The sequence below is a fragment of the Protopterus annectens genome, chromosome 10.part0 (assembly GCF_019279795.1).
Source record: "Protopterus annectens isolate FY-2018-M chromosome 10.part0, PAN1.0, whole genome shotgun sequence".
NCBI classification, from domain to species: domain Eukaryota; kingdom Metazoa; phylum Chordata; order Ceratodontiformes; family Protopteridae; genus Protopterus; species Protopterus annectens.
The window spans coordinates 1,470,462,853-1,470,480,144 of record NC_056744.1 but is presented as its reverse complement, the minus strand read 5'-3'; the positions used below and the strand labels follow the sequence as shown (position 1 = coordinate 1,470,480,144).

At 38.2% G+C, this 17,292-nt stretch overlaps 1 protein-coding gene across 1 annotated transcript in view; it reads left to right on the top strand.

Moving 5' to 3' along the window:
- Positions 1-17,292, top strand: part of LOC122813657 (integrin alpha-X-like) — a 3,682,398-nt gene that overhangs the window by 567,449 nt on the left and 3,097,657 nt on the right. The window contains exon 2 of the mRNA XM_044086096.1: positions 9,441-9,564. Within this exon, the coding sequence (XP_043942031.1) occupies positions 9,441-9,564 (124 nt within the window). The remainder of the gene's footprint in view (positions 1-9,440; positions 9,565-17,292) is intronic.

Genomic DNA, 17,292 nt, shown 5'->3' with positions numbered 1-17,292 from the left:
GCTAGAGAATAGTTTGTAGCTCCTGTAGGAAGAGAGAAATGGTTTTATGGTTTTATGACTTTCAGCAGCTGCACCACATCTGGGCAAAGCTCTATATGTGTGTCTGGTAACATATAGGTGCTAAAACCCTGGTAGCTTCTAGTGATGGGGAACAGTGCAGGAAACAGATTCAAATGACCAGATGTATGTGATGTCATTCTGTACAGAAATAATGTTTTAATATTAGAGGAGACTGAAGTCTCAGCAGCATTCTGTATTCTGTCTTGGATCTGACAACAAGGACCACTCATCCATCTTGCCTTGCTCTGTTCAGTAAGTAGGAACAGTAATTCTTTTAGCCAATCAGGAATAGATAGTGAGACTAGCTAAGTACTGTTTTTCTATAACTGTGTAAAACTTTCCATATGTAATATTTTTAATACTTTGTGTGACTGAAACTCTGGTGTTGACTGTAAATAGATATTTAGTGTTTTCATGTTCTTTTATTAATTATTAAATATATTTAAACTTTTCATTGTGGCTGGTCCTTTTTAGAAAATATTTAAGTTTTGAGAGTATCTGCACATATTTATTTGGTGATAACTCTCTCCACTCCTGAAAGCCTTGCTGTTTGGTCAACATTACCATTTGTAGTTATATTAATTTCACTCAGTATAACTGGATACCCTTTTAAGAGCCTTATAGTAGCTGACTGGTAGCAGTGAATCTACCTTATAGTCTGGGCAAAGCTGGTAGATTGGGTAATCTGTGCCAATCTTTCCCAGGTGTGTGTGTGTGTGTGTGTGTGTGTGTGTGTGTGTGTGTGTGTGTGTGTGTGTGTGTGTGTGTAAAAATTAAATCTCAGAGTTTGTATGTCAGCTACTTGGGGCTGGGACATGAAGCACTGGTTTCACACAGAGGGTGCTGGAGGACTTGACTTGGACACTCGGCTGAGGACCTAAGCCTACAGCTGTACCAGTGGGAAGTCTTATTGGGGAACTGGAGGGGAGATGGAAAAATCCAGACCCGAGACTGAGTGTGTTTCCTGTGCACTCTTAAGGGAAATTGTGCTTGATACAGAGAGGTCTGCATCTGGAAATACTGAGTTTATACATTTGTATTCCAAGAGAACGTCCCTCTCCAGTGTCAGTGGTGAGGATTCAGGCTCCTTTATTACTGCCCAGAGTGGGTACCTCACAAGGTTAAATAAAAGTCAGTGATGATGTCTCACATGCACCAGAAGGAGTAACTTTCTGCAATGACAATCAAAGTAAAAACATCCAAAACACCTTCTTTCATAGTATCAGGTAATTTAAGCAAAAGGAACTTAGTTTATCATGCAAAGTCCAGCAATTCCCTTCTTGAGTAGGAATTACTGTTTGCAGCATGTAGGTACTTCAAAGCAGCATATATGTACTTCAAAGTAGCTTAGTTCGTTGTCTGTGTTCCTTTGTAAGAAAATGTCCGGGTTTCCCTGGATGTAATCCACAGCAAATCTTCTTACCTCAGCACACTGTCCAGAACCAATGCTCCAGGTACACAAAAAATGGCTAGCTTTTCTCTGAATGGTAGGTCTGCAGTACTCTCTCTGTCTCTTATAACTCAAATTACACAAGAGGTCAGTTAAAGACGTATTAGCTGAACCATGCAGGAATCCTGTCTGCTTAGTACATAACGGTGCACAAGTATTTGAACAATTTTATTTACAAGATATATTCATCATATTTATATCCTTTTAAAAAGCAGCAGTTCTGTTTACAATATAGTTCTTTTTATAACATTTTTTGATAATATTTTGAGGTACCATTTTGGCAAGAACTCCACACTGTATTACAAAATATGTAGGTAAAGGTGTGTTTGTGTGTGTGTGTGTGTGTGTGTGTGTGTGTGTGTGTGTGTGTAGAGCAGCAGATGTCAATAACTGACTGACAGGAATAGAGGCGGTATAAGGTCAGTGGCACTCACAAAAAAAAAAAGAGTACAGTGCTAGAAGAAATAACCTGTGACAGAAAAGAGAAGTATTTGGTAGGGCACTGATCAATCAGAGTCTAGAGGGACAATTATATAGTTCAGAGACTGGGATTACATCATGGATATATGGCATCAGAAGACTCCACTAGCAGTCAGGTTGAAGAGGATGCCCTAATATTTGTTACAGTGCATAGAGAGTACCATTTGTTAGTGTATGAGTACAGGCTGCATGTACAGATCTCTGACAGATCAGGAAGGGACATTATGCATGTATGGGTGGCAGTATGCAGGTTATGAGGGGTGTCATAGAGTGAGCCATCTGCTATTGCCTAATATTTCCTGGAGTGACTTTACACTACATTTTTGCTGCACTTTGTCATACCCTATGTCAGTGGTAATGGTGCCTAATAACTTAGTAAATAACTGCACTAGCAGGTGTATGTTGGCATAGGAGGTGTTGATAAATATTTCTTCATTGGCAGAGCCATAATGAACACAGCCCATTGTCATATAAACCCTAGAGAAAAATGCTACAGCAGTTAAATCACAGTGTAGGTAACTGCAACAGAATCTGTGGTTCAAACTATCAGTTATTGAGCAAATCTTTATTTACATGCTGTCTTATCAGTGAGTATTATTGTAGTTTTACAGAAGATCTTCAAAGCTGAGCAAAAATAATCTGGAATAGCATTTTCTGTAGATATTCCTCGTATTCATCACTGCTGCAGTAGCCTTAGCTATGTGAATGAAATCTTGCTATGGTTATAACAGCTGACCAGTTTCCAAAGCTTCAGGGCACCCTCCACATGCCCAAACTGTCAGGTTGCTCAAGCTGAGCATACTAAAAGACAGGACTGGATGCAAAGCCCTTCAGAGTTTTATTGCTGTAGAAGAATACACTTTTCTGAGGCTTTTGAGGATCGATAGTTGGATTGTGCTGCTCCGTTGCTGTGAAGATAAGTTCCCTTTGAGGAAAAAAAGTCCATTTTCTTATTTATGTTGCTGTTTTATCGCTTTCCTTTTCAAGAAAGTTGTTTTAAAGTTAGGAGTGTTGTGTTTTAATGGACTGTCATGAGACTGTAACAACAGTTAAATGGAGCACTTGTTTTTCCTGTCAGTTTAAAAGTGGTGTAAAGTAACTGAAAACATTTTTTTCTATGGAGAAATTGTGTTTAGTTCACTTTTGTGGAGATGGCAGATTGTTTTAAAATGCTTTTTGCTGTGCCTTTGTCAAAAAAGTAACTTTTTGTAGACTGGTAATGTTTACCATCATTTAATGTGTGTCTTCTCTTTGAAAGAGGCACATTTTCAGCTTGACCATGAAACAGACTGAGTCCCATGGTCGGTCCTCCTTCCAGCCACAAAAAGAAAAATCTAAATAAACAGGCTTTGCCACTACAACAGACTAGCGGTTTACCTTTGCCACATGTGGGTGACTTTGCTGTGGTCATTTGTTGTATCTCAAACTACTCATCTTTTACCCTGGATCCGTCTGGTATAGCACCTATAACTACTATGGACTGAGAGTTAGCCACATCCAGTGAGGCTGTTGGAGTCTTGTCAGTTGGACGTGAGAGCCACCTTGTCAGTCCTTGGAGAGGGAGCAGGGGTGGTTTCCCTGTTGTAAGAAAATGCTGTGCCCATCCCTGTGGAAGCAGCTGCTGCCATTAGTATCATGGTTGGCTCCATTTTTTTCTGTAAAAAAAAAAGCATGTTTCTACTCCTCCTCAAATTTCTTTGGATAGGTGTAGTTTACTGGGTCTGGTTCAAGTGTTAATTTAAGCTATTGATCATTCTTGTAAAGTAGCTTCTTGAAAAGAAAGAGGGATACCTCTTTACATGAAAAGATTCAATATTTTAAATCTGAACAGGAAGATACAAGGATGGATACAGGGTGTTTTCCTTCTGATTCAGACTCAGAGGAGAACTCAGCTTCAGATTCTCCCTATGAGGGTTTCTCTTTCTGTGAGAAATTTGCTATAATGTGCCAGTGTTTTCAACTGGAGTACACTGAGGTCTCTCAGTCCCTCAGAAAGTACTATGAGTTGTTAGAGAAGGATTTTTCAGGCCCTATGTCCATTCCTCCTGCCCTGTCTGCATTAGAGGATGTGTGCATTACTCTTTGCAGCTGTCCCTAAAGATGCAGATAGAATATATAAAGTTCTTTGGTCTTTTTAATTTTTATACACTACTCATAAACCTGACCCAGCAGCTATAGCTGTTTTTGATCCCACTGCTGATAAACACCTACTCAGTTCCAGTCGTACTCTTTCTGATAAGGATGGGAAAATTATTGATTGTTGTTGTGTCTTTTGGCTTTTCCCGGTTAGGGGTCGCCACAGCGGAACTCCGGTCCGCTAATGATTGGCCGGCCCTGACGCACAACCTTCAACGAAGGTACGCCTATTCACGCATGACTTCACACAGAAGACGCTGTAGCTGAGAATCGAACAGGATAACGTCTTACTGTGAGGTGACAATGCTACCGCAGCACCACCACCGCAGTTTTTTTGGGAAAATTATTGATAGTTATGGGAAAAAGAGTATAATTCTGCAACTTTGATTTTCCGAGTTTTGCTACGGCCATTCTCCAGGAGCTCCTGGACTGTTCTTCCATTTCCCAAAGGTAGCAGACTAGGGTCATCTGCCCATGTAGCTAATATGATGAACATAGTACAGTTGTGTAAATAAATTTGCCATAACAGTAAATGTTTCAATAATCACTATAAGAATGGCTGCCTCCTCCCTCCATATTCTTTGTTTTTTGGTGTGCCAGGTTGTGCACATTTATTTTTTTGTTTGTCCTAGATTTGTCCTTTTAGGGCTAAGCCTCCCTCTCTTTCTCTTTTGGTAGGAAAGCTCTGAAGGGCTTCTTGGCTTGACTTGTCTTTTAGTCAGCTCAGCTCGAACTGTTTGATAGCTAAGGCTACTGCAGCAGTGATCATTCGAACATCTGCTGTTATGGTAAGTTTACTTACACAACTGTACTTTATGTGTTACTGAGCATGAACTTTCTGTGGCTGAACACTAAGCTGAACATTCATTGCAGCAAACTGAAAAGATGAGAAAATCCCTGATTAATAACAGAAAATGCATAAAATGGAAGAAAAATACAGCAGATAATTTTTTGTTGTCAACACATCACTCTGTATAATGCTAATTAGCAATAAGGCACTGTGCATTTAGACCATCTGAATAAGTAGAAATAGTGTTTAAATTGGGGAGAGTTTGAGATAAGAGGTAGGTGGACACATGCTAGTGCATGGGAAGTTGGGCTGTGAACAGATTACTTAAACTATCACACAGGTTAAAATGCTCAAAAGGAAAAAGAGATCATGTATTTACAGAACATTAGGTAGGCGCATGTTTATACAAATTAAGTTACATGGAAGATACATTGTCAGCTGTTAAGAATGTATTGATCTACTGTTTTCTGAAGGCCATTGTTTGTAATTTGCCAAATTGTAGAGGGGAAGTTGTTCCTTAATTTACCAACATGAAAAGCAAAAAGAGGAGTCATTCACACTTTGGTTAGCAATCAGACTACTTACCTCTTGTGTCCCGCAGGACTTCAGGAGATGTGTTAGCAAGTAGGCATATTGTTTGTAAGTCAGTGCTTGATACTTGGATGTGTGCCATCACTAACTGAAATGATTTTATATATTGTTTGAATTGTAAATACTTAGTTCTTCTAAGGGTACACAGTGGTGGGGGTCTGTTGATCTTATGTGAATGTGGCTATTTAATTATAGAATTTTTCTTTGAAAATGAGAAATGATCAGGTTTTGTTCTTTACACTAAATCCCATACTGTCAAATAAACAGAATGCCATGGTGAATCATCTGTGCGCAGTTCTTTTGCCAGAGTCTTTTCCTGTCAAACCGCTGTATATACAAACAAAATTTATTTTACTCTGAGGTTGTGTATCTTCAGAGATGTTCTATCTAGACATTGCTGTATGGAACAAAAGCCCCCTCCTGTTGGCGATGCAGAAGCTATGCAGAAGCATTTAATTAGCTGTGTTAATTTAAAGGGTATTGCAGCAGCTTCAGTAGCAAACAAAAATACAAACCATTAGCAATGGATATAATCTCCTTACCCTATACAGTATCATATTATACAGTTTTTGATGCAAAAAGTGTGTTGATAAACACCATACCTTGAGATTTTTCTTAAAGATTAAAAGCCCTACAATGACATCTTGAAAGACTGAACCCACAATGCTTCAATACCTAAATCAGTGTGTAAGCAACTGTATTTCTATGCCAGATGTAGCAAGAGCAGAGTCTTGTATCCTAGTAATGCAAGTTGTCAGGCATGTCTCGCAGGTAGAATACCCTATGTTGAAAATGAGCATGTTATGATTTATCACCAAAACCATAATGCAGGTAAGTAGCATCTATTCTAAAAGAATTTGTTGTTTAATTTCCCATAATGCATCACTGGTATATATATATATATATATATATATATATATATATATATATATATAAAATCACCAATAACTACATTGATATTTTGTGGGTGTGGTCATAGTGAAAAATTGATTAGAAAGTTAAACTAAAATATCAAAAAAAATTTAATCTTTTTTATCAAACCACTTGCAACTGTACCATCTGTAGTATAGACAGAATTGAAATTAATTGTAAAACAAGATGTTCACCAATATGATTTAATGTTTTTAAATAGTTTGACGTGTTGCAGTGAGCAGTCAGTAGAATACATTGCAAATGATTTGAGCAAAGATTATTGAGAGTCCTACATTGCAAAATATGCTAAAACATTACGGTTCTAATTTTCATGTTTGCCCTTATTGTGGGGAGGGTATATTTCTTAGCACATTAGAAATATGCATAGTATTAAGGAAGTGATGAATGATGTGCTTGTTGTGAATGACTTGGCTCTGTGTAGCAGACCTGGCTTATGATTAGTTTTAGTTGTACTGTTTGCATGTGATCCTCAGGTTTTAGTTGTGGAAACAGGTTACTCCTCAGTATTTTGATAAACGAAAATATTTATTTTGATTAGAAGGTAGTCCTATTGCTATCTAGGAGTAATTTCTTCCCTTTGTTTTTTTGATCTGTGAACCATACCAGTATATTGTGGGATTTGGTGGTGTAGCAGACTCTCTGGTGGTACCTCTTTACACTGTTAGTCATTTTACTACAAAAGTAGTCCATGGGAAGTCAGTGGTCATGGTTCTACATAGGTGAATGGCAGCAAAACCTCAAAGTATCTTAATGCACATAAAGTAGTCATTCACTATATCCAGATTTATATGTGACAGGGGTGCCCACTTGGTGGATTTCTCTGGCTAGAGTGTCTTAGTGTTTCCTGAATCTTGACATGGCTCCATATGACAAAAACATGTAAATGATCACTGAAGGTGTCATTTATAGTCCTGGCCAGTATGATTGTTGAAGCAGAGTTAAGAATCCAGTCTAGTATATTATCCTTTCCCCAAGACTTGTTTGTGTCATTGAGAAAGATCAAGTAGCTGTACAAAAGGATGACACTAGTTATTGCAAGCAAGCCTCCAGTCTAGATTTAGATTGACCATTGCTATGGATTCACCTTTTCCAAGATGTGACAAACAGTAGTCAGTCCTCAGTAATGTTAGCTTAAAGAGACAGGTGATTTGTATGCACATATGACAGTGATGGATGTTTAGATCTGACTCTGAAAATTTATTGTATTTTATTTTACATTTGCTGACTGGGATAGTCCGACTGGATTCATGTCCATTTTCAGTAGAGGCCCGAGGAGAAAATCTCCAAGATAAGCAGTTAAGATTGCAGATACAATATATACAGTGGTTACATACTTAACAAGTTATGCCAATTCCAAGGTTAGAGATTATGATATATTTTTTCTCAATGGAGTATGGCAACTGATCATCAGATAAAATACAGGTATAATCCTCACTGAATGTGATAGCTATACCTAAAGCAGTTTTATTGCTTGGTCTCATCTTTATATACTGATTGTATTATGTGATGGAGCATTTCTCCCCGGGCCTCCGCTGAAAACAGGCTCTGTGGAACCTAGTCGGACTTTCCCGGTCAACAAATGTTAAATAAATAAAAATAAATAAAATTATGTTCCCATTTTTTGAGTGCAGCCTGGGCCATGTTTTGGTAATTATATTTTAATTTTTCCATATGTGGGTTTCTAATACCATGTCAGGAATGGTTTCCATTCCTGAGTCAAGGTATGATTAAAATTCATGAAATTAGTATTGCTTCATTCTTTGATTTTAGCTAAGAGTAGACTTCTAGGCACGTGCAACTACCTGATTGCTTCATTTCATAATGGGTTACATGTATTGGTAGCATATTTAAGTACCTTTGAAAATTCTTTTCATTAGTCCTGTTGCTCCTAATATTGTTGAAACTGTCTGGGTCTATTTCATCCATATTGCTGTAGTTTCTACTTACAAACCAGGTATTTTATTACATTGTTTCTGTCGGTCCATAAGAAGCTATTATCCCTGAGTGTAGGTAATTCAGTGATTAAAGCTACTTTTGTCATTTTTTCTTGGACTACTATATCTGCTTTTTCTGTATTTATTTTCTGGTATTGGGTGATCTCATTTGATCCAAACTTCATGACTGTCAGTAATGACTGTCAGTAATAGCTTGTATTTCATTATTTCCAACACTTCTCAGTTGCTTGTATATAGTAGTTTTTGCACAATCCCCAGTGCAAGTCTAGTGACAATTATTGTGCCTTTCAATACTCAGACCCTCAACCAGGAGTGTATCATAAGCATGCATGGTTGTTTCAAGAGACCCAGGTTTGCACAAAGTTCAGTTTGCTGTATAAGTTGTGCTCATTAATATGACTCAGCTTCAAACAATTTAGTTGAATGCATCCATTTTCAGTAGGCCCTGAGAGGATAGTGAGTGACAGATAATTGACAGATAATTTTGTACATAGATTTGTTTGACTCTCACCAGGTTTAAGAAGGAGAAATAGACAGTGTAGATAACTTGGTGTGATATGCAGTCTTTATGTAACAGGGCCGTTTATGTGCTTGAGTTTTCATTCTAGTATAATGAGTGATCTCAGTAGTAATTCCTATACAATGATACAGTGTAATTAGTCTGTTACAAGGGATAATGCTTAGGGTGTGGTTCATTTACTAAATGCAATAAAGCTTTTGCTGCTAATGTCTGACAGCAAGGAACTTGCACCAGGAATAAGATGTTCATGAATGCTAATCACTTATAACTCTAGTAAAAGTCTGTACTGATTTTTATCCTGCCTTCCAGTACTTGTGAAGAATAGGGGCTGAAGGCTGACAAAATATCTTCTATTCATTGCTGAGCTTTATACCTTGTTCTTAAATACATGGCATGGCAACAGGACAGCATACATGGGCTATGTCATTGTCTTCTAGCAATTAAAGCTTACCAAATCCAGGATGTAGAATAAACTAACCTATAATTATGCACACTTTATAGCTGTGTTTCTGCTTTTTGTTTCAGTACTCCATCTGTCCTGGTCTTACAACTTGGATACAGACATCTTAGCCTTTTCATTTGAAGGAAACATCAGTGAGCAGTTTGGACATAAAGTACTGTACTTTCAGACAAATGACAACAAAAAATGGTGAGTGCTGATGGAAATAAACAGTTGCCATGGTATATTAAGTGTTCTAACTTCTCAGAAAGTATTGCATTTTTAAACATTTTAGATTCATATTGGTTGAGATGAGCAAGAATCTGAACCTACAGTAAGTTGCTGTGGTTGAAATGCTAACACAAAAACAGCTATTAGTAACAATTGAGCAGTTATGGAAAAAGGTGATCTTGCTTGTTTCCTGTTGCATTATCATATTTTACTTTGTTTGTCCACACTCAGTCTTCATCACATTTTTGACTTTGGTCATGTGGTTTGTGTACTTTTAAAAGCTCTTACTGTGGTCTCCATCTCACAAACAACAAGTTGCTAAACAACTGAACACTAATGACTTCTATCCTCCAAACAATCTAGTAGACTCTTCTTATAACTTCTCTCTACAACCTATCTCTACCTCTTTCATCTATAGACTTATATTTAAACTGAAACCCTGTACCCCCTCTGCTGACAAACTCCCTTCCCTTTTTCTGCAAAAAGCAGCCAAAGAAATTGCATACCCAATAGCTATACTCATAAATAGGACCATCCAAGAGGGAACCATCCCTGATATCTGGAAAGTCTCTCATATTATCCCACTACACAAAGGCGGTAACTGTATTGACTACTCCAACTTTAGACCAATTGCCCTTCTCTCACCTTTAGCAAAGATTATGGAGAAATGTATTCATCAGCAACTTGTACAGTATCTCTCTTTACACAATATTATAGCTAACTGTCAACATGGCTTTAGACCCCACCATAGCACCACTACTGCTCTCCTTTCCTTTATAGATACCATTAACAACAACAATAATCTTTTCTCTTCTGCTTTATTCATTGACCTCTCAAAAGCATTTGACATGGTTAACCACTCTTCCTTAATTAACATCCTTAAATCCCTCTCATTTGACACTCTTACCATCAAATGGTTTAGTTCTTATCTCAACAACAGACAACAAGCCGTTCTCTGGGACAACCACATCTCCTCCTTACTGCCCATTTCTATCGGAGTGCCTCAGGGCTCTATTCTTGGTCCACTTCTCTTCTCCCTCTACATCAATGAGCTCCACTCTGCAATTCCTCAAGCCACCTGTATTCAATATGCAGACGACTCCACTATTATTTGTTCAGCATCCTCCTCCTCTGATCTAATCTCACAAACCCAAAATATCTTTAACACTGTAGAAACATGGTTTACTAGACGATACCTTCTCCTTAATGCTAAAAAAAACAAACTTCTTCTCTTCACCCCCACTATTCGTACCCCCCCATTTAATTTCACCATCTTGTCAAACAACAACACTGTCATCTCTCCAGACTCTACAACTAAACTGCTAGGAATAACCATTGATAACAATCTCTCTTTTGATCAACACATCAACAACACCATCAAATCAGTAAATAGAAAGATAGGATCCTTATATCGTATTAAACCATTCCTCACCCCATCAGCTAGAGCTACTATTGCCCACTCCCATCTTTTATCTACTCTCTTCTATGCCTCTCCTATCTTCACTAACCTCAAGAAAACTAACCTAAACAAACTAGCAACTTGCTATAATAACATTGCCGGCCCGCCACTGGTAACCCTTTCAGAACCCATCACTGCCTTAACATGAAACTTTTAGGCTGGCTAGAACTACAAAACTATATTATAATCTCCCAACTTACTATTGCCCACAAAATTCTGTACCAACCTGATAACACCCCTATACTATCACAGCTTTTACTCCCTTATAATAATCTTACCTCCCTTCGTTCCTCTTGTAAATTCTTGACCAAACCTATAAAGGCTCACAACTTAGCTGGAGACTCTCTATTTAGTAATACTGTAGGCCGAGCATGGAATTTGCTAGCTAGGGATTTAACTCTAATCACATCTCTACCCCTCTTCAAACAACAAATCAAACTGTACTTCCAAAATCACTGGCTTTGCTCATGTAATACACCAGACTGATCCCCCCCCTTACCTGACCTTTAACCCTACTGGGTGCTTATACTTACTATCTACCTTTCTTCCTCCTTCCAATCCTTCTTTGCTCTACCTACTTCTCTCTCCTCTCCTATCTCCTCTTGCTAGCCCTTTTCTTCTCTTACTTCTTAACTACTGTCGCCTCCCTTCATTTTACCTAACACTACTCCTCTTACTTCTCCTCCTACTTGTACTTTTCCTATTACAGCAGAAGCCTTAAGATACAGCCTGTTTGTATTAAGTAAGATGCTTTGAATCTGATTTAACTCTAGTCATGACTACTATTGATTATGTGCCTTAATTTTTATTGATCTTATTACCATTTTTTATTATTATTACCAGTTTTTATTACAATTTTTTTTTCTTTTCTTTGTATTCTATGTGATTATTATTATCATGTCTCTTTGTTATGTTTTATGTGGAGCTTTTCTCCCCGGGCCTCTACTGAAAATGGAAATATATCCAGCTAGACTAGCCCGGTCAACAAATGTAAAATAAAAATAAAATAAATAAATAAATAAACTTGGAATTTTTTTAATGAGCATTTTGTTACACTAGTATCCTAATGTTTACTTTTATTTCTTCCTCCTTAAGCATCATTGGGCAACAGTAATTTAAACTGTCTAGCTGCAGTAGCTCAACATAACAGTCAAGTCACTTTATAAATGTGTTTGGTACCCATATTCTAGTTTAAGGCTCTTGTGGGTAATTTGTAGGATGTAGTTACATTTTAGAATGAAATTCACTGTAAGCCTCATTAAAAAAGTGAACATTTTTGGTTAATGTTTTTTCTTTAAATATTGTTTAGGATGTCTTAGTTACACAGATTTAGTGAGCCAAACAGTTCTGCATGTCTTACCTCTTAAGAAAGATTCCATTAAGAAATATGAGAAAATGTACAACTTTTTTATTCTCTTTTAGATAACCTCAGACTCTTGACTTCAACATTTACTCTGTGAAGTCCATTCATAACACCATAGTTGGTGTAGCATTGACATGACCAAGTGTGGTGGGGCTGTCTTTTATATGAGAGAATAACCTTGTCTCTGTTTTGTATGGGAGAGTAGAGCCATGGGTTCAAGGATTTGATTGGACCATCTGGTCCATTATATTAGTGCCAAGAATGGGTGTTTACATGTACTGTCCTAGCTCTCCTTGTCTGACTAGGATCTATACAGTCATTTACTCACACGTAAAAATGCGTCTCTGTGCACATTTTCCACAGTTATTATGTTGTACATGCTGCAAAGTGGATTGTATGCATTTCATTAGGGTTAGCGACTCTTTCCTCTTTGGAAGGAAAAATGGTTGTTGGTTTCACTGTTTAAGAAGCTTTCTCTTGACCAGCTTTCTAGTTCAAAGTACCACTATTTGAACTAAGGTTAGTGAGAGGCCACTCAGGGCTAAAACTTCAATGTCAATATTATGTCTAATTTTGGTATAGAAATTAGGACTCCGCGGTGGTGGTGCTGCGGTAGTGTTGTTGCCTCACAGTTAGACGTTGTCCTGTTCGATTCTCAGCTAGAGCGTCTTCTGTGTGGAGACGTGTGAATGGGCGTACCTTCGTTGAAGGTTGGGCATCAGAGCTGGCAACTCGGCACATAAAAATCTACTGCCAATCATTAGCGGACCGGAGTTCTGCTGTGGCGACCCCTAACCGGGAAAAGCCGAAAGACGCAACATTTCATTAGAAATTAATTATTTCGTACATTGCAAATCATTACTTGCATTTCAATCTTTTTAAAACGTCTTGCTCAACAGTTTTAAATGTGATTATATATAAACTTGGTTGTATTGTTTAGTATGTCAGTGATCATAGAGATTAACGTTGACACATTGTAAATTACACGATAATTGATGTGTTATTAATACTGTACATTCAGTTGATTAGTTCATTATACATTTGTGTGTTTTAGGTTTATTATAACAATGTATCATGCATAATGAAAATTAAGCTTGTAGGGTCATAGCTGTAAGTTATATTCACAAAATAGCAAAGTTATAGTTAGGTTTGATGGGACATATGAGTCAAGAAATAATTTTGACAATTTGAAAATGTGTTTTGCTCAAAAAGTGATTTGTTATGCAAAGTAAAGAGCAAATGATCTACTAAACTATGGCAGTCAAATGGATAGCTTTGAAGCTGTGTAGATTGCACAATATGATGTGACCACTTACTTTCTTTCTTGGCTTTTGGGGAAAAAAGTCTTCAAGAAATTTTATGTAGAGTACATATTCAAGAGACACTATTTCAATTTCATTAAAACTATTTACTGCAACACTGTGTGTGTTTTGAAAAACAGATGAACAAGTAAAAATAACATTCATTTCATAGCAGCCAACTTACCTGAATGCATGAAATGACTAGTATAGGCATTGCAGTGAATATTTTGAAGTGTTTACAGCATGACCGAGAACTACCAGTTTACTGATATTAGGCACTTTTTTGTGGTACTCCCAAAAGGAAGTACTAGGGGCTACACTCAGACAAACTGACCTGGGTATACTGTGTTATTATTTTTTTTTACAAAATGTAAATGTAGACTGGTTAGGCTTTAAACTAGGATTGGTGCTGTAGACGGTTTGGATCCCGTAATTTGTCATTCTGCTAAATCCAGTTAGCCACACTAATTTCGGTGTTGATTTATAAATGAATCTGTGTGTGTGTGTGTGTGTGTGTGTGGGGGGGTCTACTAAAAATACCTAAACTCAAAAGTATTTAAATACAAAATATCGACAAGATCTAACCGCATCCAAAACCAGTGTTTTTTCAGGGGGGCAAGCTCCCCTGCATCCCCCCACCTGGCTAATTGTTTTGTGTTTAGATATTTTTGCTGTTGATATTATGCAGTTTAAGTCATTTTAAGTAAACCTATATATATATATATAAAAAACTATACTTTCTTTAAATTCAACATCTGTTTCCTAACACACTTTATCGGCAAGACAGGTAGTCGACAGTTGTGCAAGATGAAAACATAATGAAGTTAGAGAGTATTCTCTTTTCTCAGTATTGTACAGTCTAAGAGTGAGAATATATAATAAGTAGAGTTATGGGAGGCACAGGAGTGGGATGCTTCCCCCAACACTGTTTTATTGTTGTATGCTTAGATGTATCTCAGAGCATGTGCAATGCGCCAAAGTTTTTTTTCTATATTTTTCTGTCAAAGTTAACAAAGCTGACATTTGGGATTTTAGATTATTTAAAGTAAGCCTATATGGGTGTATGGCAGTAGATCAACTTTGCGCCTATACTGACACATATTTGGTCAAGGCAAACAGATGGTTGATTGATGTGAAAGATCGACAGTTCCTAGTTAGGGGAATATTTCCTTTCCCCGGTGCATGTGAGATCTCAGTATATATAATTAGCAAGGGGTGGGGTGGCTGGGGTGCATGCCCCCTACAAAAACACTTGTCTTTGATTTAGGCCACTTCAGGGTAATTCCCGGAGCATGTACAGAACACATTAGTATTTGTTGTTTCAACATTTTTACATTAATCATCTGTATGCTAGTGTAGGAGCACAGTCAATATTGTACCCTGCTCCCATCTATGTGTGGCTCTGTGTCATTTTCTTAAAGATGGTTTGCCTGAACCACATATGTTTGAAAAAAAAAGACTGAAATGCCATTTCATTGAAAACTGTGGAAGTCTACAGATGGTATTTCTGGTGTCATTTTTGATCACGGGAGTTGTTAAGGAAGTAATTTAGAAGGTTTTGTGTGGCTTGGCAATACCAACCATCATGCTTTACTCCTAGATTTGTGTATTTGTACACCACCACTGATTCACTGTGTGATGATGTGAGACATTGCCAGCTATGCCAGGAGATGTAGGGCAGGGATGTGTAACATATGCCAGCATAGCTAGCTGGAGTTTTGTAAAGAATTATATTAATTTGTATATCAAACTGATTTGTAGAGGTGCTTGTGCTGAAAATGTATTTGTAAAGCTGCTTGTGTTAAAAATGTACTGACAGTGGGTCCTGCTGGACAGAAAAGAAATACACCTGTATGCCAGACTGTATCGTAACTGTTGAAATGAATATATTGTAACAGTGGATACTGGAAGAGAAGAGGTTAATCTTAGTCCAACTAACTTTGAAATATAGTCTGAAATTAAATGATCTGGCTTAGGCCATAAAGATTATATATTACAGTTCTGATTGCAGCCACAGAAATCCTACTGTATTGCCCTTAAGGGTAAACTAATTGCTACCTTGGAAGTGTGACATTTTTGAAATGGTTTAATAACTTCCAGATGCTATAACACAAAGGATTGTGTGTGTGTGTGTGTGTGTGTGTGTGTGTGTGTGTGTGTGTGTGTGTATTATGACACATATTTGCTAGATTCTGGTTCTGTTTCTAGTAAAGGGGGTAGTATGGAAATCAGAAGTCAGATGGCCAGATATATGTGATGTCATTCTGTAATCCAGGACTGAAATGATAATCTGATATTGTTAATCCTCGTTCATTCCTTACGTATGGGTATTGGTTCCGACATCGGCACCGCGCCGGCCATTTTCCAAGCTCACATCAGCTACAAACTCTCAAGCTAAACTCTTACCCATAATCCCCCTCTCCCTGTTACCTCAGATTTTGTTTGCCGTGCTGCCATTCGTTCATGTCAAGCTGCTTCTCTTGAGCTAAGTATAGATATTTGTTGTCAGACTAGTCATGTATATAACTTTTTCTGTCAGAAAAGTTTCTGTTTTGTTGCCTCTTACCCTGTTGCATTTAGCGACCATATTTTCTTGAGTTTTCTTCTCTTTACTCTGCATCTTTTACCGCGAGGTATTTCTCCCTTACCATCATTGGTAATCTCTTCCTTTTCTTCATACCTTCGGGTATTCCTTTGTACCATTGCTGGTACCCTTTCTACTGTCCCCTTTTTCTATCATGGCAGATAAGAAAGGTAGTCCGGGATTTAAAAGGTGTTCTGATTGTGGACACAAATTACCTACATCAGATGCGCACTCTTTGTGCGTTTATTGCTTGGGTGTGTCCCACTTATCTGTTGACCTGCCCTGTGGTATTTGTAAAAATTTTTCTAACAGAACCTTGTTGGAAAGGAAAAATAAGTTGTTGCTGAAGGGACTTCTCAAATCTCCCTTTTCAGAGGCTATTTCTGGGTCAGAGGCTTCAAACCCTCCTAGAGCCCATAAGAAAATTTTGGATGATCCTACTAAGGCCAAGTCTTTGCCTTCATCCCCGGCTGGGTACTCCCACCAACCAAAGAAGGCTAAAGTTTCTGCTTCGGAGCTCACTCAGTCAGCCCCAGTGCTTTTGGTGCCTAGACCTTCGGCACCTTCAGTGATCTTGGCTCCGTCTTCTCCTGTAGCCTTTACTATATCGGCACCGAGGTGCTCCTCGGTTCAGACTATTATGACTACTACATCTGCACCGACCGTTCTGTCGGCGCAGACCTTGACCACATCGGCTCTGACATCTCACTCGGAACCGACACCTCAGATATTGGCTCCAATTTTGTAGGTTCCAGCTTCGGTACTGGCAACCACTTTGACACCAATCCTTGTGTCAGTGCAGACTGTGACCTCGGCACCAATGATTTCCATGGTGCAGACACCCGTAGTCCAGTCTCTCTTGGCACCGTTGTTCTCGGTGAGGACTGGTGAGGTGGGCACCGAGCTTGTCTCTTCTGTGGACAGACCTGTTTCTCCCTCAGTCTCCGTGAGGTCCACTAGAAGCCTTTCCGAACACGACATGTTGCTTCTTGTGGATCAA